We start from the raw sequence: 26755 nt of genomic DNA, 5'->3' as shown, positions 1-26755 counted from the left end.
TGGCAAGCGCCGAAGATGTGAGGTCTGGTGAAGCTTGTCAGACAGAGTGAAGTATGCACAGTGTGAAGTACAGCTTCCCCTCTGATATCAACTCTCACCTGCTTCTTTCAGCTCATGATTTATTGCTCCTTCTCCTCCCGGAGTTCTCCGTTGATTCTGACCAACATTGCCTCCAGGGTTCCTTCTTCATTGTGTCGTTCCAGCTTGCTTCCTGTGGATGGAAATGTCTAGTGATTCCCTGGATTGACCGGCCATAGTAAAACTCAAGCAACCATTTTATCGATGTCCATTCTTCTCGAAGATTTCTTCGATCTCCGAGACTTCATTGAGTTGAAACTTGATCTCCAAACTGGGCGTTGCCGCATAGTTCACTCTTTGTCTGCAAGTCTTGGCAACCCCACACGCGGCGCGCCGGATCGCGTCGCATTCAGTTTATTCAAACCTCCCACTCACCAGGCTGGACGCTCCTGCTTTCAGAAACGCAGAGCGCCTGGCTGGATTGGCAATTCCACATAATGGACGAAGATTACAATGACGCCAATCGTGCCTTCCTCCAAGCCTTCATGTCGCGCTCTACCATGACCTTCGAGGAGGCGCAGCCGATATTGGCGGCGATTTTCTCGGCTCATGGTGTGTGAATCTCTGCTGTCTCTCAAATCTTACGGGAAAAGTGTTGCTAATAGTACCGCCTTGGGGTAGAGCGTCGCAGTATCAGCCCAGACGATGTCACTCAGGAACACCTGTCTTCCTACATCTCGTCCGCCAACAGCGCCATCTCTCCTTTTGACCTGGAAATAAGAAGCTCCCTTCGTCAGCTAGCCAAGCGAAATAATAACGAGACCCCCGAAGGCCCGCCTTCTCGGGTCTATGCGCTCGTCAACACGACCAGCGATCCGTTGACCCAGCTCGCGACCACCTACACCGCCGACGAAATTGCATTTGTTAAGCGCGTCCTGGATTACATGTTTGTCACGAATAACACACGGTTATGCGAAGGGATGGTGATTCGCTCCACACAGGCGATGCACCTAGCCCACGTTTCTGCGGATGCCAGCCGACGACGGGCGACGAGTACGGGAACCCAGCAGACTCAGCAGACTCAAGGTGGAGCTGCGCAGAACCTTAGCATGAAGCAGGCAGAGGAAGTGATGAAGCGGCTCGTCGAGGAAGGGTGGCTGGAGAAGAGCAGAAAGGACTTCTTCAGCTTGACCCCGCGAGCGCTGATGGAGCTGCGCGGCTGGTTGGTCCTAACATACAACGACACGGTGGATGGACGGAGAATTGACCGAATCAAGTTTTGCGCGGCTTGCAAGGACCTTATCACAGTGGTAAGTATGCCCGGTCCGCTCAGTCTGATCAAGAACCGCAGTGGTCTGACGGTCTCATAGGGACAACGTTGCGGAACCCGTGATTGCTCCGGCCGACTTCATGATCATTGCATGCAGAACTTTTTCCGTATGCAGCAGACCAGAAAGTGCCCCGTGTGCAAGAAGGACTGGCCGGGTGATAACTTCGTGGGTGAGAGAGCCGTCACCTCAGCGAACAGAAGGCAGAGCTCGAATATCCCACAGCAGACCGAAACTTCTTCCAGAACACAGAATGGCCACACAGGTGATCTCGAGGAGGAGGTTGATGGTGAAAGTGAAGACTGAGCGGAGGACCAGCTGTTCCTGGATACCTCAAGCCCTGGAGCTCTAGAACTCGGGGAAGCAATCACTTACGGCTATACACCCCTGTGATCGTAATCAACCCGGTCTGTTCGGAACCAAGCTCGAGGGGGGTGGTGGCTCTGAGTTGGTCTGTTTATTGCCCAGATCTTTTAGAAGCCGATGCTCTTTTACGAGCACAAGGACTTCTTCAGAGTTACGAAGTGCTAGATTACCGTTGCAGAATCTACTGCGGTGAGTCCTCTACGGGGAACTTGAAGCTGTCTCTACAACCAGCATTGAAGGCCGGGTAACTCCCGCTACCCTCTTGCACCTAACTCAATGGTGGATGTGCAAATTGGAATAAGTTTTCGTGACAGGTCTTCTGTTTCCACCCGGTTCAATGCACCGTGGTTGAAGTATGATCTGACACAGGATCTTGATTTGCAAAGCTTCTTTACACCCTTCTCCTGAGCCTTCCACTGCTTACAGATCGTTCGGAAGCGAGGACTATTCTGTGGTGGACCATCACCGAACCTCCACTCCAATACTTCCCGAGCCTCTTTATAAGTGCGTCTTTTATCGTCTCAGATCCGCTTCCTAGCCTGTTTTTTGTCTTCCAGGGTATGTACGCTGGGAACATCGTTGATATATCTTGAATCATCTAGCCTCTATAGTCTGCGAGGATCAATAGACCGACTTATTATGACAGTTTTGAATGCATCGACTCGCATACACAACTACCGATCGAGACAGCCAACTTCCAATACCTAGAGGATGACAAGACCATAGGAGAAGTGGTCCAGCCGATCTTTCCAAGACTCTACCATGCCGGAACCCTCGTCAAGAAAGGCTTAGTTCTGATACATCGCTCAGTCCTGGAGGAAGCAAGTTGAACCAGTCGTTATTAAGTGGGAAGACGCCTGTAAAATAATAATCATCCTTTCAAGTAGAAGCTGAAAAATGCTTGGTGTGCCCACGAAGCTCGGATTCCCCTGAATCTCCTACTATCCTCTTCTGCAACGGAATGCGCCGATCCCATCTAGATGAAGCCAAATTGCCTGTGCTGATGGGGCCATGATCTGATCCATCACCATCATGAATGTCCTGGCCTGGAGCTGATAAACAATGGGATTGAATTGAAATACCTAAATCCGGGATTTCCAGTTGGAAACTTCAGTCAAATAGAAGAGTCGATGCTAGTTTAGCTAGGAGTTTATGAATTGATTAGCGGGTGGAAAGGCAATAGTCCCAAGCAACAATGCAACCCCTGCTCGTCCGTTTGATCCGCTTGCAAATTAAGAACGTCTCGACCCTATATAGTACATAGTGTAATCAAGATGCCTTGCTGATCTCAATGTCGAAAACGCCGTCCCAATTGCAGAACGTCTCGAGGTAGGATTCCTGAACGTCCTTACAGACCCAACCATCGCCGCTGACCACGTTCTGGCCCTTCTCGGAGCCATCCGGACGAGAGACCGACATATTAAAGCCGTGAATGTTGCTGATGCCGCTCGGGAAGGAGACTTGATGGTCGTGGTCAGTGCAGTTGAACTTGGTAGTTCTAGCTATGCCCTGGGCCCTGGGGAGTAGTTAGTTTTTTCTTATTCTTTTTCGTAGCCCCGCTGGCGTATATTGCGTATACGAAGCCTTTTATCCGTATTAAAAAGGTGAGACTTACCAACGAGCGTTGCAATGGGTGACATTGCGAGTGATAGGATCGCTGAGGGTAAACTGAACCAGGTAGGTAGGCTTGCTCTCCGTTAAGAGGGCGCCGCTAAGCTGGAAGAGTTCCAGCTTCTTCGGCACGCGCTTGAAGTCGCTCGGAGCAGCAAAGGCAGTGCTAGCAGCGGCTAGGAGAGCGGTAGTGATAGCGGCGGTCTTCATCTTGCGGCCTGTGGCTGCTTAGAGTTGTGGGGATGTGTTGGTCGAAAGATCGAATGCTTAAGAGTATATTGTTTTGATGAGATATCTTTATATCTTGGAGAGAAGAGGAAGGAGATCTCAATCCTTCTTATACCCCTTTCATAGAAATTCTCAAACAGTCACTCCACAGTAAGATAAACGAGTAGACCAGGGGCTACATCCAGAGATTGGCGAGGTTTCACTGATTTTTTGTAACAAGAGCGCGCCTCGTTCGCTCCATGAACGAATAGGAGTCATGCACGGCGGTAGACGTGCCATATGGTACGGGCCCGGTGGGCGCCTTTGCCGGACGCCTAACCACCAACTGACGGAAGTTTGGGGAAGCGGTCATCAAGGCCCCGTCGATCTTAATAATTGATAACTGTATATGCCAATCGTTCGTGATGAGTGGGGGCAGTTAAGATTTCTGGTTTCTGGTGCCCGAGACTCATATGTATGTACTACCCTGTGCCTGGAAGTTGGAAATTTGATGATTTGTGATAAGCAGGGCACGCTAGTTGAAATGTACATGATTAAAATATACAGGAATCACCCAAAATCAACTAATTAAATCATACATAGCCCACTCCCTGCCAGCTGCCCTTGCTGCCAAAATAATATATTTCTGCATCTTCCATATCACCCGCAGCTGTTTTTTACGCATAACTCGCTGTGGATAGCGTGCTTGAACCCACTCTTTTATAATATTCTACACAGCTTCAATCGGATTTAAATCTGGTAAGTTTAGCGACTAATCCAGGATCGTAAGGTCCAGTTCGCTAACCATCTATCATCATGCACAAAACGCTGTTCGTGACTGCTAAAAATCTATAGTACTTAGATATCTACACAGCTGCCTTGCCTTATTTGCATTCTCTTTGCCGCGTTAGACCCAGAGATGAACGGGTTGATCCACTGTGACTAGAGTATAGATGACGAGTGCCTAAATTATCGCGCCTGTGAACTGAGGACCTGTGAATTGCCCTTTTCAAGTTAGTTTTGCTGCTTCTGGTTTGGCACCCTAATACTTGGTCACCTAACCTCTTCCTTGGTCGCCTCGACGTAAAAGACCCGACCTCGCCCTGTTCGGCCTCCCGTTCTCTTTCTTTCCTCCATCCCCTCTATTTTACACTCGTCGCTGCACCCCTGCAATTTCGTCCGTCCATCCGGACTCCCCGACGGTCCCACATGGCCCCCTGTTTTCTTTTCGGTCGTAATCTACGGCTGAGCCTTCGCTACCTCCACTTCCTCCGCTTTCAACTCTTGGAATCGAGATTATTTGGCCTCTGACGCAGGCAGCGCTGTGTGGAATTTGGCCTGCGTTTGGAAGAGTATGTTTCCGAGCGTTCTGGAGTCAGTTACTTTCTAAGTGCTTCTTCGACGCAGTCCGCTCGTTCTACAAGTGCCCGAATTGCTCTCTTGTCTGCACATCTTCCTCCGTGGCCTTTTCCTAGTCATTTCATCTAACAGTCAACATCGACACTCCCGATGGCAAGTGATATCGAGCTTGAGTGTCTGCAAATATCCCCCGATATACTTCTAGATAGTTAAAGTACTAAGAGTAATTTTATTACTAATATAGAATAATATGATAATAACTACCTAATACTAGGGTATCCCTTAGTCATATTCACCATGACTGCTCCCTCACGCAAGACAGAGTCTGCGAGCTCCATGAGGATTGCGCCAAGGCAGAGTATGCCCAGCCGAATCCATGTATGCTTTTGGGCCTCATGCCAGGGTGATTATTCTCGCTGGTGTGTATTTTTGGGATGTTGTAATCCAGCGTAGTCCGATATAGTGAGAACAATCCCTTGTGGTGCAATAGTCGATAACGCGACCACCATCATTCTGCTATAGAATGGCTTCGCAGTTAGTCGTTGAACGCTACGGCCATCCTAGACAGCAGACGCCATAGTTGCACAGCTTTCATCACTTTTCCCCAGAAAAATAGGCAGCGACAAGAAGTAAAGCCTACTGGCTGGCCACCTTCCCTTCGCGGCCGCGTCCAGCGGGCTTTTATCGGCCCATTTGCGGGACTTCCCCGCCACTTCCCCTTCCTCCCCCACATAAACTCTGGGTCAAACCTTCCCTCGGACTCGATGACGATGCTGCGCCGTCTTCAATCCAATTGTCTGGCCGCTCGGATCGTGGTCGTCCCAAGAAACCATGCACCTCAAATGGACCGCGACTGCAGCGTCATGGCTTCCGCCATGCTTCCGTGCAACGCCGGTCCTTCCGCGGTAGCCACAAATAAAGCTGGTGCCTCATACGACATCCCCGCGATGCATCTTGGCTGGAGGAGATTTCGACTCCACTGCAGGCGGCAGCTCGTATAATCTGCCTCGTTCAACCCTCTGCGATCCCGTGTGCAGCGCAAAGTAAGCTTTGATGGATCCCCCACACTTCACGAGTACATGGCCACGTTGGGCCCAAGCAACTTCACATCGCCATGTGGTTCCTGGATCGACACTTCATTTCCTTCTTGTGGGGTTGAAGAACGCATCTGGGTCTCTGCCACCACCATTTCCCTGTTTTAAATGTTCAGTCACTGCCCTGGTCTCCACACCCTCTGACTGTTCTTAAGATAGACGTCGGGACCAGTTCGCACCTCTGTTTTGTCACACACCTTACAGAGAAATCGAAATATCAGCTACTCCATCTGGGTGAAAGAACTGCATAATGCAGCTCAAGGTGAGCATAAGCTTCCTTCAACCTTGGTAGTCCGAGAAGAAAAAGCTCACATGTCTGCAGACTTCGGCGTGGGTACTCTGGCCCCTACTTCTAAATTTCAGCACCTTTGTGAATGGGAATTCCTCGACTAGTCGCATTGCGAGATGTGTGGCTAGATACACTGGACCGGGCTCAAGCGCCAACTTCAGCAACAATGTATACCAGACTGATTTTGATGGTGTCACTTGGGACGAAGACAACTGGCTACTCTCCACCACCAACTTGGAGCAAGGCCGCTTTCAATCTCGTGGTTCCATGGCTAATGGGTATTTTGGTATCAACGTTGCTAGCGTCGGTCCGTTCTTCGAGATGGACTCGGAGGAAGCCGGCGGCGACCTGATCAGCGGCTGGCCTCTATTTTCCAGACGCCAGTCTTTCGCCACTATCAGTGGCTTCTTCGACTCGCAACCTCACACAAATGGATCGAACTTTGAATGGCTATCCCAGTATGGAGGTGACAGTGCCATCAGCGGTGTGCCGCACTGGAGTGGCCTTATCCTAGACCTTGATAAAGACACCTACCTGGATGCAAAGGTCGACAACACCACCATCTCCAACTTCCAATCGACATACGATTTCAAAGCAGGTATCCTATCTTGGTCGTATCAGTGGACACCGGCAAAGAACAGCGGCTCATTCCACATCACATACCGCCTTTTCACCAACAAGCTTTACATCAATCAGGCCGTGGTGGACATGGAGATTATCCCATCGAAGAACTCCCAGGCTACCATCGTCAATGTCCTTGATGGATATGCGGCCGTGCGTACAGACTTTGTGGAATCCGGCCAAGATAGTGGAGCCATCTTCTCGGCAGTGCGGCCAAATGGCATCTCCAATGTCACAGCCTACATCTACGCCAATCTCACGGGCTCCGCGAGTGTGGACCTTTCGTCTCGCAAGATTATCACAGATAGGCCATACCTCAACAGCAACGCCTCTTCCATTGCGCAATCTGTCCATGTGAAGTTCAAGGCCGGTCAAAAGGTGCAGATCACAAAATATGTGGGTGTGGCTTCTTCAGACGCTTTTAAAGATCCCAAGCAAACTGCTAAAGCCGCTGCTTCTACGGCACTGGCAAGCGGATACGTCAACTCCATACGTTCTCATGTTACCGAGTGGGCAAATGTCATGCCCGACGACTCGGTGGATCGCTATTCATTCCCCGAGAACGGTACCTTGCCTGCAGACACCCACCTCATTGACTCTGCTGTCATTGCCGTGGCCAACACCTATTATCTGCTGCAAAATACCGTTGGCAAGAATTCAATCAATAATTCTTCCTCGACTGGGCTGAACAGGGACAGCATTTCTGTTGGTGGCCTGACGTCTGACTCGTATGCCGGGCAGGTCTTCTGGGATGCTGACATTTGGATGCAACCTGGCCTCACTACTTCCCATCCCGAATCTGCTCAGAAGATCACAAATTATCGGGTGGACAGGTATGAGCAGGCGCAACAGAACATCAAAACTGCGTACACTGGCTCGCAGAACAAAACGCATTTCTCTCCATCCGCAGCTATCTATCCTTGGACCAGTGGACGATTTGGGAACTGCACAGCCACCGGCCCCTGTTGGGATTATCAGTACCACATCAATGGTGATATTGGGCTAGGATTGCTCAACCAATGGATCACCAGTGGAGACACCCAGTCGTTCGAGGATGATCTTTTCCCGATCTACGACTCTGTTGCTACAACGTATGCAGACCTTCTGAAACGTAACGGCTCTGCTTGGACGTTGACCAACATGACGGATCCCGTAAGTATTCTCTCGTTATTACGAGCTCTGAAACAATGTTAACATCGACTAGGATGAATACGCCAACGCGGTTGATGCGGGAGGTTTCACCATGCCCCTCATCGCCACAACTTTGAAATACGCCAATTCATTCCGCCAACAATTTGGACTCGAAGAGAACACAACATGGCACGATATGGCTGCGAACATATTGGTCCTGCGTGAAAATGGGGTCACCCTCGAATTCACGACTATGAATGGCAGTGCTGTTGTCAAGCAGGCTGACGTGGTGTTGAATACTTACCCTTTGGACTACAACTCGAACTACACTACTCAGGACTCGTTGAACGACCTGGACTACGTACGTACTAGTCCCAAGTATGCACAGACATACAGATACTAACAAATTTGACCAGTATGCCAATAAACAATCTCCAGATGGGCCTGCTATGACCTGGGCTATCTTCTCGGCTGTTGCAAACGAGATGTCACTATCAGGGTGCTCGGCATATACGTACGCGCAGTATGCGTACAAGCCGTATGCCCGACCTCCATTCTTCCAGATGTCAGAGCAGCTGATTGATGATGCTTCCATTAACGGTGGCACGCATCCAGCATTTCCCTTCCTGACTGGTCATGGCGGGTCTAACCAGGTTGTTTTGTTCGGTTACTTGGGTCTCCGTCTGCTGCCCGATGATTTTCTCCACGTTGACCCAAATATGCCTCCTCAAATTCCCTACCTGAAGTACCGGACATTCTACTGGCGCGGATGGCCGATTTCTGCTTGGTCGAACTACACTCACACCGCGATCAGTCGCGCCACTACCACCCCGCCCCTTGGTACCGCGGACCAGCAATTTGCCACAACCATCACTGTGCAGTCTGGTCCTAGCAGCAATATGACCACTTACGAACTTCCTCTCACGGGCTCCGTCATTATCCCCAATCGTCAAATCGGTTCTCAGAACACAGTTGCGGGCAACCTCATCCAGTGTCAGCCTGTCCAGTCCGCCACTGATTTCGAAGCCGGCCAGTTTCCTATCTCTGCCGTGGATGGCGCATCATCAACAAAGTGGCAGCCATCTCTTGCAGCAAATTGGAGTTCAGTGACTGTTTCCTTCGGAGATGAGATCGGTGCTCCGGTATCGGGGTTTCACTTTGACTGGGCACAAGCGCCTCCAGTCAACGCGACTGTGATCTTCCATAATCACACTATCTCAAACCCCAAAATCGCATCTGCCAACTCATCTGCCAACCCGAACTATCATATTGTGAGCTCATTGACGAACATCACGCTTTCGAATCCGTACAATGAGGAGACAACCGACTTGGATACCATCGCTATACCGGTTGGGAACACGACCAACGTGACTCTCTCCTCGCCCGTTCCCGCCGCCCGGTATGCCACACTCCTTATCGTGGGCAATCAAGGTCTGGATGCCGTGGATACACAGTTCAAAAACGGAACTGGTGCAACTGTGGCCGAGTGGGTGATCCTTGGACAAAGCCAGGGCGACAACCAGTCTTCATTGAGTCCTCATAATAAGAGACGCATTAATGTTCATGCAGCCGCCGCAATTTCTGACCCGGTGGCCCTCATGAATCGCCGTCGTCAGTTTTTAGAGCTTAACTAGAGTCGGAATCCCTTGGGCCTGAGTGGTGAATGCCCAATGCGATAATTATTTTCTCACAACTTTGGAAGTTTAATTGATTTTTGATTTTGATTTCCAAGTGACCAAAAGAGATACAACAATCATTCTGAGGTGGTGACTGCTGTTCCTAACGTAGATTGTGGCCGTAAATAGATATTTGAGATAAACATGGCGAGGGGCAGTGCGTCGATAGCAAAGAAAGGAGGGAATGGTTCACCAAGGGAAACACCTAAGGCGCTTCAGGGGTTACAGGATGTTCAGATGAAGATGCTGGCAGCTACCTGAGATTGAGTGTCGCGCAAAATATATTGCGCTCTCGCTCGCTCTAAAATTACAACTCGTTTTCACCCACTAGGTGTGGAGGCTAAGGAGCAGCGCGTCATACATCCACAGTAAAAACCAATTTCTCCCACGTCTTTTGCAGCATAATGAAAAAATTAAAAACAAAACATACAACAGCGAGGATTCGCATGTGGTCACCCACCATACTACTAACTCGCCGGCGTGTGGCTTAAGTACGGCTGAGCGGACGGGAAGCCCTGTTCTCCACACCCTGTGGTCGTATGTGGTAGACATAACATTAGAATGGAATATATACGAAGATATAGATCTCACTATTCTCCTGATAATGTCGCATGAGGAAGCGATACCCACCTATTGCTGTCAAGGGGAACACGCACCCATGTCCAATCTGTCGCGGTTGGAGCTGGGCGTAGGTGAGGGATTCTAATCCCAAGTCTGACCAATAAGCAATGCGTGAAGCGCAATCTCGAGTGCGCTATTTCCCGTGGGATGTTTATAGTTAAATTATCAGATGGCATCTTTGAACAAACTCTTTAGTATGCGATTCCACCTCACACAAGTGCCTTGTAAGGCCCACGACTAGCATGAATGTAAACGTTTAAAGACCACCTTGCAAGAGCTGTTATTCTTAGCCAAGAACGCCCACAAAAATAGCCCTTGAATTACAAAGAGCTAGTTACATAGCCAAAATAGTTTGTCATTTTAGAATCTCTAACAAGTTGATGGTGGATGCCTTGAATGTGAGGCAGTCTGTCGATAGCTTTAGTTCATAAGTTTCTTTTCCTCTCCTTCTCTCTCCTCCCAATCACCCAGTCTCTTCATTTTCTGTCATCCCCCTCTGCCCATCATACATCCTCCTTTCTTCCATTTCTCTCTTCCGTCATCAGACCCATCTCGGCACTCGATGGGGCCCTGCGACGCCATCAGAAGTGACGTTTCAGTCTTTCCGATGCCTAACCTAAGCTATTTGTAGTCACCTATTCGGCCCCCGGGGCCGAAGGGCGTCTTTTCAGATAACGTTAATCTTGTCGTCACTCACAACCATTTGCTAACTAAAGCCGAATTGCAGCTGAGTTGGGGGCCGAAAACGTGGCTGCACTATCAGCCCCTTATGCCTAGTAACCTCGAAGATCATCCCTAAAAGAGACTTCGTGTCGACTTGATTCCTCGAATTGGAATGGCGTCCCGGCAATGGCGAGACCAGCATTTACAGACTCCAAAATAAGGCTTCATTACTCCGTCGAATTTTAAAGCGGGACAAATCCCTCCACTTGACATCAGCCTTGCAGGCATTCCATCTACCGAGCCGGTTGCCCCTTTTGGCACTCTTCCACACCATGGTGTACAGGGGAAAACCCAGTCTGGGGTGTGCCTTATGCCGGACGCGGAGGCTCAAAGTATGTTCGATACTCCATCATGCCGGGGCCATGCTTATCGACGAAATAGTGCGACCGGCGTGAACCTTCGTGTTCACAATGCGCAAGGGTACACAAAGAATGCCCGGGGTACCAGGATACCAAGGCCATTCGATTCTTTGATCAAACAAAAGACGTTACTACTAAAGCCCAGGCACGGGCTGCCGGGCTTGCTGTCGCCAAAAAGGCGGCTCGATCGCCTCCTGCAGGGAATCCAATGGTGCTGCCGTCAATCTCCTGGTCTTGCTCCGTACAGGAGCAGGCCCTGACGCACATATTCAAGTACTATGTGGGCACTAACACGAGTCGCGGCATAATTTCGTATGTGTCTAATTCGTTGAACATGGGTTCCTCTGAAGCACTGCAATCCATAATCACCGCTATAGGTTTGTCGTGTATATCGAGGATTCACCGTCTTCCTAATCTCGGGCGACTAGCGGCGGAGGAATACGGCAAGGCGTTACGGGCGACCAACAAAGATCTACAAGATGCAGTCCTAGCCAAGTCTGACTCCACCTTGACGACTGTGATAATGCTGGCTTTGTACGAGGTAATCTCAATGTAGTTGGAAGGTTGTTTTCTGTGTGTGTTCTAACTGGTTGAAACAGATCATTTCGTGCCATGAATCAGATGTCGTGAATGGTTGGTTGAATCATGTCCGCGGATCAGTGAAGCTCCTTGAGTTACGAGGCCCGCAACAACTCGAATCACCCATTGGGCTGGAGTTGTTTACACTGGTACGATTCCAGATGGTGAGTGATTCTCTGCTCCCATGCATTCAGAGTTGGTCTCCGGATGCTAACGTATACCTCTTAGGCCATGAGCAACCTGTTCTTCAGAACCAATGCCTATACCTCGCCGACACTACTTTCATTATCCAAACTTGCACGAACGCACTGTGATGGCGATTTGCAGGCAGTTGAAGACTTCTACGATATTCTCCTCTCACTGAATGAGCTCTCGATCATGGTTAAAAAGGCGTACAAGACCCATGGTTTTCATGGAGACACAGCACCGTTGCTTGGGGAGGCTCTGCGCCTTGATGCCGAACTAGCATTGTGGGAAGTTTCTCTGGGGCCGGCTTGGCAGTATACAATTGCCCATAACGCACCGTCTTTCTCCAACGGTTCTACTCCCTTTCCCAGTCACAACATAGAATACTATGTGTATCCAAGCCTCGACATTGCAATGTATTGGAACCACTATCGTCAGGCACGGATTGTTCTTCTTGCGATGGTTCGAGCGATGTGCTCGCGGATGTCTGAGGCACAGGAAATGCCGGAGCTACAGCAAGTACAGCTCGAGTCCATTGCCGTTCATCGCAGGCTGGTGAATGACGTCTGCGCGAGTGTCCCTTACTATTTCATCGCAGAGGAAGCTTATTTTGGGGGTGTCGCCCGACTTCCATGGCCGTTGTTCGTTGCTGCTGAATGTGCGGATCCGGATGAATACACGAGGAATTGGATTACGCAGATCCTTGGAATTATCGGCACGTCCGCGGGTATGCAGCAAGCGTATCTCCTATCAGGTCTCCTCCAACAGGGAGACCACAGCTGGCATTTGATTCCTGGCAAAGTTTAAGACGTGGAAAACTTTGGCAATTAGAAACGGAAAGAATTTGATTGTCCAATAATTCAAGCGCGCCTCTATTATCTATATCCCAAGTTCCACATCCCAAATATCCATGTCGCGCCCAATGCGCCATCATGATTCAAGAATAGATTTCGGAATAATCCAGTATCGGACAAAGCGTTCGGTGTTCTTGGACAAAGCCATGTAAGCAAGAATAGTCTCACTTTGATGAGAAATAGGAGGATTTGATTAATCTCACCTCAATCTATGTGGCTTGAACTGAAGTCGTCGTCCCTGGTGCAAAGTTCGCCATCTCTTGCTGAGGTAGAGCTGACGTTTGGTCTCGTGTACCAAGCTCTCTGGGGACTGGGGGCCTGTCCGTGTCTCCCTTTGCGGCGGCAGCTTGCTTATTACGCTTATGCCTCTGGTAGAAAAAATAGATACACATCTTTGTGTTTCGCTGCCGGGGTGTTCCAGGGTTCTCGGAATCGTTCAGCTGGAGGGGGATATTGAATTTTTGGTGGAAATTTCAAGGTTTTTCTTGTATAATGAGGCTCGCAGATGTTTGAGGAACGATAAGAGAGACTCAAATTAAGCCAGCCTACATCCACAGCTTTATATCTTTCCAGGGCCGCCAGTTGCTGCGGCAGACTCGACTACAAAAACGGAATGGAGCATCATTATTGCCATACCAGTCCCATTCGACTTAGGATTGTCAAATCAAGCAGTCCTATGGGGCCAGCAACCAGTCACATCACGCCAGGGGCTGCACAGTGAGATAAACAGGTCGAACTGCTAGCCTCATTAGGGAAGCACTGAGTTCGATTCCAAGGTTGCCGGTCGGGACCCACTTGGCACGTTGGCAAGTGGATCGCCCGGGTGATCGTTCCCAAGATTGCCAACCTCTATAGGGAAATGTCGCTGCAATCTTGCGCCAACTCGAATTGGGGCAGCAAAGCAACTGTACCAGCTTGGTCTTACTAACCCTTCTTTGTCCCATGTTCCATTGGACTCACAAAGTTCTGCTGGTATCATTCATTGTAGTCGACGTTGTGTCTTACGTGGCCCCTGTCGGGCTTTCATGGCACCCTAGATATTAGATCACAGGTGTACTCACGTTCTTATGTAGTATATATAATACTGCTTACGTACGAGTCCTCCCGCTCCTTCCAGGGTTGTATAATCTCTGTTGTATTTCAATAGGGTTATAGTGCACTTTAAAAATATACTTATTGCGCGGGATCTCATGCCACGTCCATGGAGTCGACATTGATCGTGCATTGTGGCAATACTAGCCATATCTGTCCCATTCAAAATTACTTTTGCTTTTGGGCTTGTTAACATCGTATTACTCGGACTCGTAAACGTTGTGGACTATTTTCGTCAATCAGACCTGGGTATCACACGTGAGCTGGTGCCGACTCATAAGCTTCCCATGCCCTCAAGGGTGGGAACAGCTTCATGCAATCGAGTTCAGAATGTGATTCACTTGAGGTTTGATAAAATACAGATGCCCATCAGCAAAAGAAAATGCCACAACCCGTCCCTAGACGCTCCGCCGCGCAAAGGGAGTGGGATTGCACCACCCACTGACATCACCCAACGCCAAGGTATGGAAGAGAAACATGTTAGAAGAAAGTAGAACCAGAAAGGAAGAAGAAGAGAGCCACGCAACCTCCCTAATACCTCCGGCGAGTCGGTTCGGGGCTCGGGCTGCGGCTGACGCTGCGCGCATCGCGGCCTCGCTCCTTCAGCCACTTCTTCGTGCTCAGTCGCAACTCCCGGTCCAGCTCGGGCCCAGGATCTTTGCGATGAATGAAGTTGCAGAACCCGCCGCGCACACATCCTTCGGCACTATTGAGACGACAACACGCCTCTCGAAAATCTGTGACGGGCGATAATTCGCAATATATCGGTCGCGCGGCATACCAGCGTGAGTTCAGCGCATCGCATGCTGCCTGGGCGTCTTCTTCGTATTTGAAACGCGCGTAGACGTTACCGATCAAGTCTGCAGTGCCCGAGAGTGTGAGTGGTCTGCATACACGTGTAGAGCTTGGGGCATGGGGTGGCGAGGCTTGACTTACGGTCATTGTTATTGTCGCAGATAACCAGCTCCTCCAGCTCACCGTACTGGCACATCTCGCACCATACGTCTTCGTAGAATGCGTCGAAGTGGTTCTGCAACTGGCTCGGGTTCATCTTGCTCTTAGGGTCGTACGCTGGGTTCTGGTACATGTTGGGCATGAGGATGGTTTGCGAGTATGATGGCTTCACGTGTTTCCGCGAGCAGCGGTCGCCGTGGCGACAGGCGCCGATCTTGTAGTAGAAGGAGCAATTGACCTTGTCCTGCTCAGTACCGAAGATGGAAGCAAGGTAGTTGGCCATGGTGAGACGCGGGTGAGCTCTCGAAGCTCTGGAGGCGAAGGATTGGGAGAGGTTGGTAAAAACGGGATGGCTCTGCGTAAATGTAGCGGCAGAGGCGACGGAGAAAAGAAGGGTGATTGTGTGGTGACTTGGTTGGTGATATCGAATGCCCGAAGTTTCTGGAGAGCTCGGGTGGCGCTGACTAAAACCGGGGACTGGGCGGGAACAACAATTTCCCGATCTATACTGGGGATTCCGACACAGACTCCGACCATGTAAGAAATCCAAGCGAGGGTTGATAGTCCCTTCAAATGGTCTATTCAGTTTTGATTTCTTTCTGTTTGTATAGAAACTCTAGCTTCGATGCAGCTACCGCCCCTAGCTACGAATCTAGCAAGACGGGGATGCCGAATAGCTTTTCCTTTACACCCCGAGAACCGTTGGCCTAAATAGCCAATTCACTCACATCGGCAGAAGTCTGCTGTCCGTTGAGCATCTCAGAAATAACCTTTCCAGTTCCTAGTGAAAGAGAGATACCCCATGGTCCATGTCCAGCAGCAATATAGACACCTCCTTTCGCGGCTGCTTTCACGCCACCACCCAACGAAGCATCGCTGATTCTGCCAATGGTGGGAACATCGGTCGCCCCTACTGGTCGAAAGCACAGCCCCTCACGAATGATCTCCAGGTCATTTATGTTGGAAACGTGATCTGTGGACTCTGTCCAGCCCTTGGCCAGATCACCCATCAGTCGGACAGCAACGTCTTTCAGCTTCTGCATCTCCGCCGGGTCAAATAGCTGCTTCGCATCTTCCGCACAACATGGGAGCTCAATCATAGGGTTAAGTCCTGCAATATAGATCTCGCCACCCTTTCTAGTGAAGATCTCTGGGCTGAACCCGCATGAGTGAGGGTGTGTTGTGAAGACTGCGTGGGCGCGTCCTCCGTGGGTCAATCTCTCATGATCCAAGGTATGACGCGGTGAGCGAACGACAAGAGAGTATCCAGCAAGAGGGGTAATATTCAAAGAAGCTTGGTGGGAGGGAAAGAGGTCCTTAAGGACGAGTGGGGTCCAGGCTCCCGAACTGAGGACCAAGTTTGTGCATGGAATAGTTGTCCCTGTCTGAGATTCCAGAGATACAACTGTGATGCCGGTTATCGACCCATCATCATCTTTGACAACGGTAGTAGCTTTTGCCGGGTTGTGAAGCTTGACTCCACGAGATACGGCGGCATCAATAAGGAACCTGCTCAGCCGCAGAGGATCGCTATGCACAGATTAGTCGTACTTCCGGGGAATCATATCCTGTAGAACTCACACTTGAGCCACAGTCTCATTCTGGCTAATCCGCTCCAAGATCCCCCCTTGCTGCTTGGTCAACCAAACCGGCCACTCGGCGGCCATTGGATCATTAGAGGAAGCCGCAGTCTCGGCCCGACTTGTCCCTTCACGCAACCAGTCATCCCCTTGAGGGCCGTCCCTATTGCGACCGGGTACCATGTCCAAATTGAAGGCCGTTCCTTTCATGAACCCCCATTTCTCGTCGCCGCCTTGCTCAGCAGCCAGCTGGCGGTGCAGATCGAATGACAGAGCACCGAGGGGACTGAGTGACGGTTCGAACCAATCGCGAGCAAGGAACCCAGCAGCGTATCCAGAAGCAGAGTTGAACAGTTCAGAAGATTGTTCGACAATGTGGATCTCGCCTTCGGGATTGTCAGCGGACAGGTAGTAGGCAATTGCAGAGCCGATGATGCCTCCTCCAAGGATAACGGTTGACATGGTCACGACTCAACCCGGGCGCGCCGGTACTCGCTTGGGTCTGGGAAGGGAAACTGAGGAATAGGCAGATGGTTGCCGAAGTCTCCGGGAGAAGGCAGAGAGGATTACAGAGATGGACGCGGATTCCCAAATGCCTGCTTCCTCTGGTTCCTGTTTCACCGGGCTAGGAACAATCGCCGGTGGGGTTGAGCGCGCGGGGAGGAAACGCATCAGTCGTAGATAAGGCTCGCCGCGACTTCTCGAGATCGGCGCGATTCAGCCTGGCAACGTCGGCATAAAGTCCGCTATAGTCTAGTATCGCTGATTGAAACACTTGCGCTAAAGGATTCCTTGGTCTGTGGATCCCGATAGGATTAAATCCGAGTTTTGGTTATGCGGGCTCGGGGATAGTAATTGACCTGATTGGGTGAGTGCGGCGACATTCGGCATCCTGTGCGAACTGGGGTGATGAGTGAGTGCATGGGGAAGCCCATTCAATCTAACTGCTTTTATTTCTCGAATGTACCGATCAGAGTATCTCTACCTGGTCTACCGTCACTGTATCAGAAGTCCTCGTCAAACGTGCCTAGTCCACCAGGGCAACATGACGTTTGTAGCTGTCGTGTCCGCACTGTATCAAGCTATATGGATCAGAGAGAATCAGAATTGTATATTCACTATTTATTCATTGATCTAATCTATGTAGAGAACGTGTTAAAATACGGCCCGAGTCTAAGCGATGTCCACCTTGGAAATAAGGCACCCGTCGATATCGGAGCGGAGGTACATTGATTATTTATTCATGTTCCCCACTGCTCTCGACATCTATTCATCTATTTTCCAGTCAACCACTCATCTAACACAGTACATTGACCATGACAGCCAAGACCATCATTGTCACCGGTGCTTCGCGAGGTAAGAACCCTCCCCCCGTGTCTTCTCAACGCGGACCCATTGACCGGTGTCCCAGGCATTGGCCTCGCCATCGCCAAATATCTTCTCTCGGCCCCGCAGTCCCATAACGTGATCGTGGTTGCCCGCAGCCTCGAGCCTTTGGAGAAGCTCAAGGCCGAGTACAGCAAACAAGTTGAGGTAGTGAATGGCGATCTGGCCGACTTCTCTCTCGCTCAGAAGGCAGTGGACGCCGCACTGAAGACCTTTGGCCGGCTCGACGGCATGGTCCTCAACCACGGCATTCTGGGTCAGACAGGTAAAGTGGACGAAACCGATCCCGAGGAGTGGCGTCGGGCCTTCGACATCAACTTTATCAGCTTGGTGGCCTTTGTATGTTTCTATTCCATTTATATATTTGGGGGTTTACTTGAAAAGTCGAAATTCCGACACGACTAACAACGATGAAGGCCAAAGCAGCTCTTCCGGCTCTGCGCCAATCAAAGGGCAACATCATCTTCACCTCGTCCGGCGCCGCAGTCAGGAAGTATCGCGGCTGGGCTCTGTACGCAGCCACCAAGGCCGCAATGAATAACTTTGCCCAGAGCCTGGGGAGTGAAGAGCCAGAGATTACATCCGTGGCTGTTCAGCCCGGCATGGTCGACACCGATATGCAGCGGGATCTTCGCGAGGACCGTGGAACAACGCTGGATGCTGAGATGCACTCCAAGTTTACGATCGCCCACAAGGACGGCCATCTTCTCCAGCCGGAGCAGCCAGGCCATGTGATGGCCAAGCTGGTTCTTGATGCGCCCAGTGAGCTCAGCGGCCGGTTCCTATCGTACGTGCTACTTCTTGAGGTTGTGGATGATGCTAACGAGAGTTACAGATGGAACAGCGAAGAGCTCAAGGATTTCCAGGCATAGATTTTAAGATTTGATTCGTTCTATAGATACGTCTTTTGGCATCTGCGGCGCTATGTGACAATCAGTATCGAGTGTCAACAAGTTCGTGGGTGCAAGAGTCAAGGCAGATAGTACAAATCAGCCGAAAGATGAAAAGCAGTTACATTTTAGAAGCATTAGGTGTAGCACACCTTCATACTTAGCATGGAATGTAGATTGATCATCATGTAGAGGAGTGGTAGAATTGCAAAAAGTACTCGCATACCTTTTGTGCGCTAGGATTCAAGTGCTGGAATTTTTTTTATGGAGAACCGAGCATTCGAGGGCAGAACCTTCTCAACTCATGATCGACAGGAAAATCCTAGAATTCTTCGGCAAATTAGCACGATCATTCCCACAATGCAGTAAGAAATCAATTGCAGAAATCGAGAACAGCGTATCAGTTCGTCCGTTTGGCTAGGACAGGTGCGTCACCATGGTTTTGTATGATAGGGGCGACAACAAGATTCATCATAGTAGAAGGAGCAGCAACAAAGAAACAGGGAAGACACCTACCATTAGTGTACGGCCTCAGAGGGAATCTGCATCAAGATTCACTCCGAGGAAGTGGGTGAGTGGAAAATGCGAGTGAAGAAAGAAAGAAGAAAGCGAGACACGAAAAATTCCTGCGAAGAAAAGGCTGTGGAGAGCGGTGGGATTCTGCCGGCAGGAAAATATATCGCCCCGAGTCGCGCGCCTCGATTAACGGCCCCACGCCGAATTCAAAGAATCCCTTTGTATTGCTGCTGGTTGTGTCCTGGTTTGTTGTCGGCCTGTCGCTGCCTGCTCTTTGTGCCCTCCTATATATAAACATCTCTCACCATGTCTGACCGAGAATTCAGCTGTAAGTCCCAGCTGTCCCAATTCTTGGCCTGCGCGCACTTGCTGATATGTCTCGACGCCGCTCAGCCAACGACGATCTGTCGCTTCCCAAAGGTAAGACCTGATTCTCCTGGAAACACGGGAGATGGTGGAGGGATACCGTACTGGGGCAATTTTCCGAGAACCTCGTCCAGTTCTCTGCCCCGCCGCCAGCGGAGTCGTGGACTTGCGCGCGTACGATCGGCTCTCGCTAACATTGGATGATAATACAGCGACGGTCCAAAAGATCATCACCGAGATTCTGCCTTCGTCTTCGGGTCAGACCTTCTCCAAGGACGCCCGCGATTTGCTCATGGAATGCTGCGTCGAGTTCATTACCTTGATCTCCTCCGAAGCCAACGACATCAGTGAGAAGGAAGCCAAGAAGACGATCGCATGCGAGCATGTGGAGAAGGCGCTCCGCGATCTGGGATTTGGCGATTACATATCTGATGTACTTGCTGTTGCAGAGGAGCACCGAGAGCAGCTAAAGGTGTGTAACTTACCCCCAAAATTCCCCTTTGCTCTGTTGGCCCAGGTCCACTGACAAGGTCTTTCCACCACTAGTCCCGTGAGAAGAAACAGAGCAAGATGGAGCAGAGTGGGTTGTCTGAGGAAGAGCTTCTGCGGCAACAGCAAGAGCTGTTCCGGTCTGCCACCGAGAAATACAATGCGGGCCCCGAGTAGGCCGAGTGGACTGTTTTCCGCAAGAACTCGTGCTGGCCATAGAGGAAAAATGGACGCCGGGCGTCTCTTTCATATGTTTCCAAGAGGGTGTGGGTTTGGAGTTATCTTGATGGTTTCTTTTTGACTGGGCCTTGTGGATCTCAGCGGACAAATGAGGGCAAGACATACCTAATGTGACACGCTTTGACCTTGAATGCACTATGTTTTTTAATTCTTTACCTCTCCCTGTGACGTTTAGAGATGGGATGGTGAGCTATCCTTTGGCAAGGGCTTGCGCCCATTCCAGAATATTTGTGAGATGAGTCCTTTGCCGTCATGTAGGTTGGGATATATATAACTACCATGGACCTAGAATCCAAATACAAGTAACTAACTAGCTCATCCTCGGCTTTAACGTCATAGAAATCACCTTAAGTCAGGCTAATGATTTTATTTAGTCATTAGAATACTACAGAAGTCCATACTCATCGCCAGACAATGTCGACTGCTGTGATTGTGGGCATTGCTGTGATTATACTCTCACATCCCCACAACTCTTTGACACCGCCAAGCACAGAGCACTGCCACTAGCCCAGCCACATGCTTCACGTGAGTCCAAACACACCAGCCACCACTAAACCAAGAATGGCAGGCAGGCGCCAGGCCCAGCGACCGCCCGCTCTTTGCCAGCGCCAGCGCAAACCGAAGCTGGAGGCTCCTCTGTATTCTGATCGCCAGCCGTCCAAGATGCCACCCTTTAAGGATGAGCATATTCTGGTATGCCTCTCCTGCTCATATATGCCGTCTCTACCCCATTCTCAGTTTTTCTGACTCTTGTCTAGCTAATTGCGCCGGGTTCGCATATGACCCTGGGGCAGCTCGGCCTGCCCGAAACATTCACTCCCGCGCGATTTCGCTTTCCCACGCGCATGTTTCCCGCTGAAAAGGAAGGCGAGTTTGAACCGTACAAGATCCACGAGCGACGCCGGGAAGTCAAGGTCAGCAATGGCAGCAATGGCTCTGATGCGCCCAAAGAGGCTCCGAGAGAGGACGTGGACATGAAAGACGCCGAGGACCCTGCTGCTCAATCTGAGAATCAGTCCACGGAAAAGACAGACAATCCCGAGGGCAAACCTTCTGAAGGTGCTGAGAAAGCTGGAGATTCCACCCGAACCATCGAGGAGGTCTTCTATGAGGAGGATGTGACCTCTGAGGAGGGTGCCGTCTACCCAATTCAGAATGGGCGCATTGTCGATTGGCCCTGCTTCTTTGCTCTCTTGACACATGTCTACAACACTTTGAGCCCGCCTTTTCACACTCCAATAATGATTGTTTCCCAGCCAGTCTGGTCGGCGCGTGATCGCGAAGCGATCACCCAGTTCGTCTTTGAAAAGTTCAAGGTCCCCGGCTTCAGTCTAATGGACTCGGCACTTGCTGCTCTCTATGGATACGGCGTGCAGACAGCTACTGTAGTCGACGTTGGCAAGGGAAAGGTGGATGTGACTGCGGTCACCGATTTCCAAGTCAACGAACACGGCCGAGGCATTGCACTGGAGGGATGCGGTGGCGACGCCATGACCGACCGGCTCCAGGAACTTCTTGGCCCCAAGGGATTCACCCGAGAAATGTGCGAGCAGCTCAAGCGGAGCAATATCACCGAAATCCTTCCTCCCGGCACCTCACTCCCCGGTGCAGCAGCCACTGCGCGCCAGGGGGCCAACCCTGCCGCTGCTGCTTCGACTGGAGGGACGGATGGAAATGATCCTGCTCCGCGTGGCCCCGGAGACGGGACACAGACTGGCACGGAAAACAATAGCGAAGAGGAAGAGGGTGTTCTGGACGTGGCGGCTATTGTCAGCGGTAACACCAATGAGTACCTCACCAACATGGAGAAGGACAAGGCCACCAACAAGAAGGCTGGTGTCGATCCTAAGCAAGTTCGCCTGCCCAACTCCAAAAAGGAGAAAGCGTCATTCCAATTCGAGGAGTTCGTGCCACTGGAGGGGGATACGGCAACCGGTGGCTCCCAGCGCTATATGCGTCACTCGCGGGAAATTGAAGTTGGCGTTGAGCGCTTCCTTTTGACAACTCCCGGGCAGAAGGTCTCGGACCGGTTGACCAATGGTATTCTTGAGGACATTGCAACTCAGATTCATCACACCATTCTGGCCGTTCCCGATGCCACCAAGCGCAGCGAACTCTGGGATTCATTGGTTATCGTTGGATGTGGCAGCAAAGTCCGAGGTATTTGATTCGGCCATATCACTCACGATCACGCTGCTAATCCTTTCTTGACAGGTTTTACGCAGGCCCTGCTTGGCGTCATCACCCAAAAGTTCATTCTCTCTCCGTCTGCCACGATCTTCACCTCTGAAATTCCCTCTGCTTTCACCACCCCGAACCCAACAGGCGGTACCAACACTCCCGCGCCGATGGGCCAACCCGGACCGGCATATCACCCAGCTGCGCACGGAGTGAACCCTCTGCTCGTTGCCGCCACCCACAACAATCCTGCCATGGCCAATGTGATACCGGGGACGCCATCCATGGACCCTAATATGTCGTCTCACTACCGGTCAACCGGTCACTCCCAGACCCCAACTTCCGTCAAGACCTTGAGGCTTCCAGAGTACTTCCCCGAGTTCAAGGATCAGGGCAACAGCAACGCGCCCGGCGCCACTACAGGTCCTACCAGTACCTCACTAGGTGGCCACGGCTCCGAAGAAGCCGTCTTCCTTGGTGCGCAGATGGCAGCAAAGGTCTTCTTCGTCATTGACCAGGGACTCACCAAGGGCTACATGAGCCGCGTCGAGTACAATGAAAGTGGACCGTCAGCAATCCACGAGTACATTCTGTGAGATGGTTTGGCAGCCATGACGGTTCTACGACTCAACACGCTGTTTTGAATTTTGTTCCTTTGATTCGTGAAAGATCTCATTCTGGCGAAGGGGTACTAGGTATTGCTCAAGGAGTTTCCCTTTTGATGTGTACTTTATGGGATGATGTCTGCTAGAAAAAAGCTACTCTGCGGTAGCTAGGCGAGGATTTGGAGGAGTTTGGGTTGAATTGAACCTAGTCTTAACCAATCCATGTCATCTTTGATTCAAGAAAATGAGAGCCTCTACATTGGAGTCGTAGAATGATTGAGAACAATCCTCCATGCTACGAATAAGATATGTGTTCATATCCTGTGTCCACGAGGCGTGGTCAACGAACGGGTGCGGCTGCCCAAGTATAAAATAAGCGTCACGTGAATGATTTCTATCCTTCCAAGGTTATCGCCTCAACGCCACATCTTTCGATCGCGACCTTCTTCACCTCTCTTATTTTCTCAACCGACTTGAAAGAACCCGCTCATCTTGGCCACCCACCCTCGAGCCATCAAAACAGCACTTTCCGAAAACCACTAACGCACTGTTGCGACTTTCCGAATCCCTTTTTCCGCGTCGGTTCCCCCGATAAGCACTGCTCAACTTCTGCCCGCCATGCCCCGTGCCGAGGCTGGTTCTCTCAAGGCTGTATCCAACCAGCAAAAGAGCAAAGGCCTTGGTCGTCTTCGCTGGTACTGCCAGGCATGCGAAAAGCAATGCAGAGATAGCAATGGGTTCGCCTGTCACGTCAGATCCGAGAGCCATGTCCGAAACATGATGATCGTCGCCGAAGACTCGAAGAATGTGATCAATAACTATAGCAAGGAGTTTTTGAGTAACTTCATCAACCAGCTCAAGACGAGTCACCGCGAGAAAGCCGTGCAGATTAATCATTTTTACCAAACTGTGATTGCGGACAAGAATGTGTGTTATTCTTTCTCTACCCAGTATACCGATCCCTGGCTGAGGCTAATCGTTTTCTAGCACATTCACATGAACTCGACTAAATGGAAGTCGCTTACCGAATTCGGGAAATACCTGTCGAAAGAGGGAATCTGCCGTGTTGAAGAAACAGAGAAGGGAATGTTCATCGCATGGATCGATAACAGCCCGGAAACCATGCGCAAAAGAGAGGCTGTCATGAAGAAAGAACGACAGGACAAGGGAGATGAGGAGCGCGAGCAGCGATTGATCCAGGAGCAGGTTGAGCGGGCTCAGCGCAATGCACCCAAGGACACTCAGAAAGAAGATGAAAATCCCGAGGCACGGATGCTACAACGAGAGGCTGGAGAAAAAGTGACTCTAAATCTTGGACTTGGCGCGAAACCGAAGATAGACGCGAAGTCTGCTTCGCCTCCGGACGCAAAGAATCCAACGGACCCGTCCGAGACGAAGGACACAGATGCGCCAGTCTCGCGGACCGATTCACCCGCCTCCGCGCCTGAGCCGCCCGCCAAGATTCCTATGTCTTTTGGTGCCCAAAAGCCGAAGAACGTATTTGCCTCGACAAAGAAGAACCCGTTGGCTGGGAAGAAGGGGCCTATGCTTGCGCCCCAGAAGAAAATGACCGAGCAAGAGAGGATCATGAAGGCTGAGATGGAAGCCATGGAGCGGAAGCGATCTCGACCGGATTCTGGGTTCAACAATGCTAAGCGTCCGAAGATTTCACTTAGCTGAACATCTAACCCTGTTATATCTTGTCCCCGTGCAATTGCACATGTTGGGACCTGTCTTTAATAGAAATATACCCTGTACTGGCGTTTATCATTGAAACAATGTTTTTACCGATTCAAGTCTCCGAGGTTTACGATCAAGAAATTTACACGGCCATCTCGGCTACGCGAGAGTGTATACAAACCACCAAGCTTCACCGATCTGGTGGCTTAACTCATCTATTACATAGCCTGGGCTTCTTGTTTCAATCCAGCCCGAGGCTCAGTGCGACAAGGCCTCATTAGGTAACAATCTCCTATCTCTTACCCAATGTCGGGCTCACCCAGATATGGTATGCCAACGCATAAGATACCGGATCGACAATACACACGCTAAATCTGGCATGGGGACTGGAGTCTCCACAACCCCTCGGTCTCCACAACTTCCTTCGGTCTACAGTCATCCTCCAGCAACTCGGACAAGCGTGGTTGTTTCCTCTTCGCCCATGAGTTTCACTGCTGCTCGTGCAGGCGGGGAGTGCTCTGGCCTAGTCAGTCTACCCTCTGGATATCGCATCTTTGCCTCTGTGTCCGGGCCAGACCGCACACCAGGCACCCCGGTCGTCATCATCATACCGGGAATTGCATGCAGCATCAAAGAATGGGTTGTGGTCCAGCGCCTCCTTCAGCCAACAGCCCGAGTCTTGCTGTACGAGCGAGCTGGGCTGGGGTCATCAGACGAATCGCCCGATCCCAGAACCGCGATTAATATGGCTCATGAACTCGAGGCGCTCCTCCAGGCCCTTAAACTAGTTCCACCCTATGTGATTGTATGCCACTCTTATGGTGGGATCATTGCAAGAGAGTTCATCGAGATGCATCAACAAGATGGCCGACGCGACGATGTGGTGGGGGTGGTCTTCGTGGAGGCGAACCAAGAGAAGAATATCGAGCTCTGGCCGGACTCAAACATCGAACACATGGCTGAAGGCTTGGACTGGAACCAGACATCGGGTCTGGATCAAGATTCTGTGTTGACCGGAATCGAGTGGCAGGCGCTGGTGGACGAGCAAAGTGCCGAAAAGCATCAACGGACAATGGTGAGGGAGAGGGAGCACTATATCAACAGCTGCTTGACCTTGGAGACAAAGCGCCAGCTCTCCCGCATTCCGCCATTACTGGGAACCCATCCCATTAGTGTGCTCAAAGGACATCCCGAAATAGAGTTATCGAAGGTCTTCGACGCGGCCATCCAGGCTGGGAAAGGGTCACTGGAGGAAAGGGAGCAGTACAAACGGAAACTCGCCCTTTTTCCTTCAGTCAATGACAGGAACCAGAGAGAAACTCTACAGCTCTCTCATACTCATCGCTTTGTGAATGTTGAAGGGTGTGGGCATTTCATTCATATGGTGCGACCAGAGGCAGTCGTTGAGGAGGTAGGCTGGGTACTGCAGAACATCTGAGCTGACGTGGAAACCGATTATCGACTGTGAATTCTTTCTACGTAGATATAGATCGGCTTGGAAGATTGATGGGTAGTTGATAATCAAAAATCCACCCTGTTGACTTGTCTGGGCCTGGGGCTGACAGCTGTGGCTTTGGTATGTCGATGAATCTCAACCGAGATAGTCATCATCGTCTTTATTTTCAACTCTAGCAGAGATCAAGACTATTCATAAATAGTAAACCCAAGCACCCAGCAATATACTCAAAGTTGCAAACCGAGCGTCAGCCGCACGTGAGTTTTGGCCCCCTTTCAATCTCAGCACAATCCGTCCTTTT

General features: G+C 50.7%; 11 protein-coding genes across 11 annotated transcripts; 8 read left to right on the top strand and 3 right to left on the bottom strand.

Moving 5' to 3' along the window:
- Positions 1–515: 515 nt before the first annotated feature.
- Positions 516–1652, top strand: N7459_000822 (non-structural maintenance of chromosomes element 1 family protein; the record flags this gene model as incomplete). Its single annotated transcript, XM_056940007.1, has 3 exons — positions 516–630; positions 700–1328; positions 1389–1652. 3 exons carry the CDS (start codon positions 516–518, stop codon positions 1650–1652), a joined length of 1008 nt encoding a protein of 335 aa, XP_056804287.1.
- Positions 1653–2981: 1329 nt separating this feature from the next.
- On the bottom strand, positions 2982–3533 carry N7459_000821 (uncharacterized protein; the record flags this gene model as incomplete). The annotated part of the gene is made up of 2 exons (XM_056940006.1): positions 2982–3228; positions 3328–3533. 2 exons carry the CDS (start codon positions 3531–3533, stop codon positions 2982–2984), a joined length of 453 nt encoding a protein of 150 aa, XP_056804286.1.
- A 2700-nt stretch (positions 3534–6233) lies between these two features.
- On the top strand, positions 6234–9658 carry treA (alpha,alpha-trehalase treA; the record flags this gene model as incomplete). The annotated part of the gene is made up of 4 exons (XM_056940005.1): positions 6234–6245; positions 6306–8045; positions 8098–8385; positions 8441–9658. The coding sequence occupies 4 exons, from the start codon at positions 6234–6236 to the stop codon at positions 9656–9658; spliced, it is 3258 nt and encodes a 1085-aa protein (XP_056804285.1).
- A 1796-nt stretch (positions 9659–11454) lies between these two features.
- Positions 11455–12975, top strand: N7459_000819 (uncharacterized protein; the record flags this gene model as incomplete). The annotated part of the gene is made up of 5 exons (XM_056940004.1): positions 11455–11484; positions 11549–11780; positions 11832–11944; positions 12003–12146; positions 12211–12975. The coding sequence occupies 5 exons, from the start codon at positions 11455–11457 to the stop codon at positions 12973–12975; spliced, it is 1284 nt and encodes a 427-aa protein (XP_056804284.1).
- A 1670-nt stretch (positions 12976–14645) lies between these two features.
- Positions 14646–15351, bottom strand: N7459_000818 (zinc finger CCCH domain-containing RNA-binding protein; the record flags this gene model as incomplete). The annotated part of the gene is made up of 2 exons (XM_056940003.1): positions 14646–14974; positions 15051–15351. 2 exons carry the CDS (start codon positions 15349–15351, stop codon positions 14646–14648), a joined length of 630 nt encoding a protein of 209 aa, XP_056804283.1.
- Positions 15352–15775: 424 nt separating this feature from the next.
- Positions 15776–17110, bottom strand: N7459_000817 (NAD(P)/FAD-dependent oxidoreductase; the record flags this gene model as incomplete). The annotated part of the gene is made up of 2 exons (XM_056940002.1): positions 15776–16598; positions 16650–17110. 2 exons carry the CDS (start codon positions 17108–17110, stop codon positions 15776–15778), a joined length of 1284 nt encoding a protein of 427 aa, XP_056804282.1.
- An 854-nt stretch (positions 17111–17964) lies between these two features.
- Positions 17965–18906, top strand: N7459_000816 (SDR family oxidoreductase; the record flags this gene model as incomplete). The annotated part of the gene is made up of 4 exons (XM_056940001.1): positions 17965–18004; positions 18060–18373; positions 18451–18821; positions 18870–18906. The coding sequence occupies 4 exons, from the start codon at positions 17965–17967 to the stop codon at positions 18904–18906; spliced, it is 762 nt and encodes a 253-aa protein (XP_056804281.1).
- An 840-nt stretch (positions 18907–19746) lies between these two features.
- On the top strand, positions 19747–20472 carry nctB (negative cofactor 2 transcription regulator complex subunit NCB2; the record flags this gene model as incomplete). The annotated part of the gene is made up of 4 exons (XM_056940000.1): positions 19747–19768; positions 19834–19860; positions 19941–20278; positions 20353–20472. 4 exons carry the CDS (start codon positions 19747–19749, stop codon positions 20470–20472), a joined length of 507 nt encoding a protein of 168 aa, XP_056804280.1.
- Positions 20473–21096: 624 nt separating this feature from the next.
- N7459_000814 (uncharacterized protein) lies at positions 21097–23309 on the top strand (the record flags this gene model as incomplete). Its single annotated transcript, XM_056939999.1, has 3 exons — positions 21097–21228; positions 21294–22695; positions 22750–23309. 3 exons carry the CDS (start codon positions 21097–21099, stop codon positions 23307–23309), a joined length of 2094 nt encoding a protein of 697 aa, XP_056804279.1.
- Positions 23310–23936: 627 nt separating this feature from the next.
- N7459_000813 (putative C2H2 finger domain protein (Kin17)) lies at positions 23937–24998 on the top strand (the record flags this gene model as incomplete). The annotated part of the gene is made up of 2 exons (XM_056939998.1): positions 23937–24245; positions 24306–24998. The coding sequence occupies 2 exons, from the start codon at positions 23937–23939 to the stop codon at positions 24996–24998; spliced, it is 1002 nt and encodes a 333-aa protein (XP_056804278.1).
- A 481-nt stretch (positions 24999–25479) lies between these two features.
- On the top strand, positions 25480–26436 carry N7459_000812 (alpha/beta hydrolase; the record flags this gene model as incomplete). Its single annotated transcript, XM_056939997.1, has 1 exon — positions 25480–26436. One exon carries the CDS (start codon positions 25480–25482, stop codon positions 26434–26436), a length of 957 nt encoding a protein of 318 aa, XP_056804277.1.
- Positions 26437–26755: the final 319 nt, after the last annotated feature.

This window comes from Penicillium hispanicum (genome assembly GCF_028827665.1).
Source record: "Penicillium hispanicum strain IBT 35686 chromosome Unknown utg000001l_segment0_segment0, whole genome shotgun sequence".
Lineage (NCBI taxonomy): Eukaryota > Fungi > Ascomycota > Eurotiomycetes > Eurotiales > Aspergillaceae > Penicillium > Penicillium hispanicum.
This window is presented reverse-complemented; position numbering and strand designations above follow the sequence as displayed.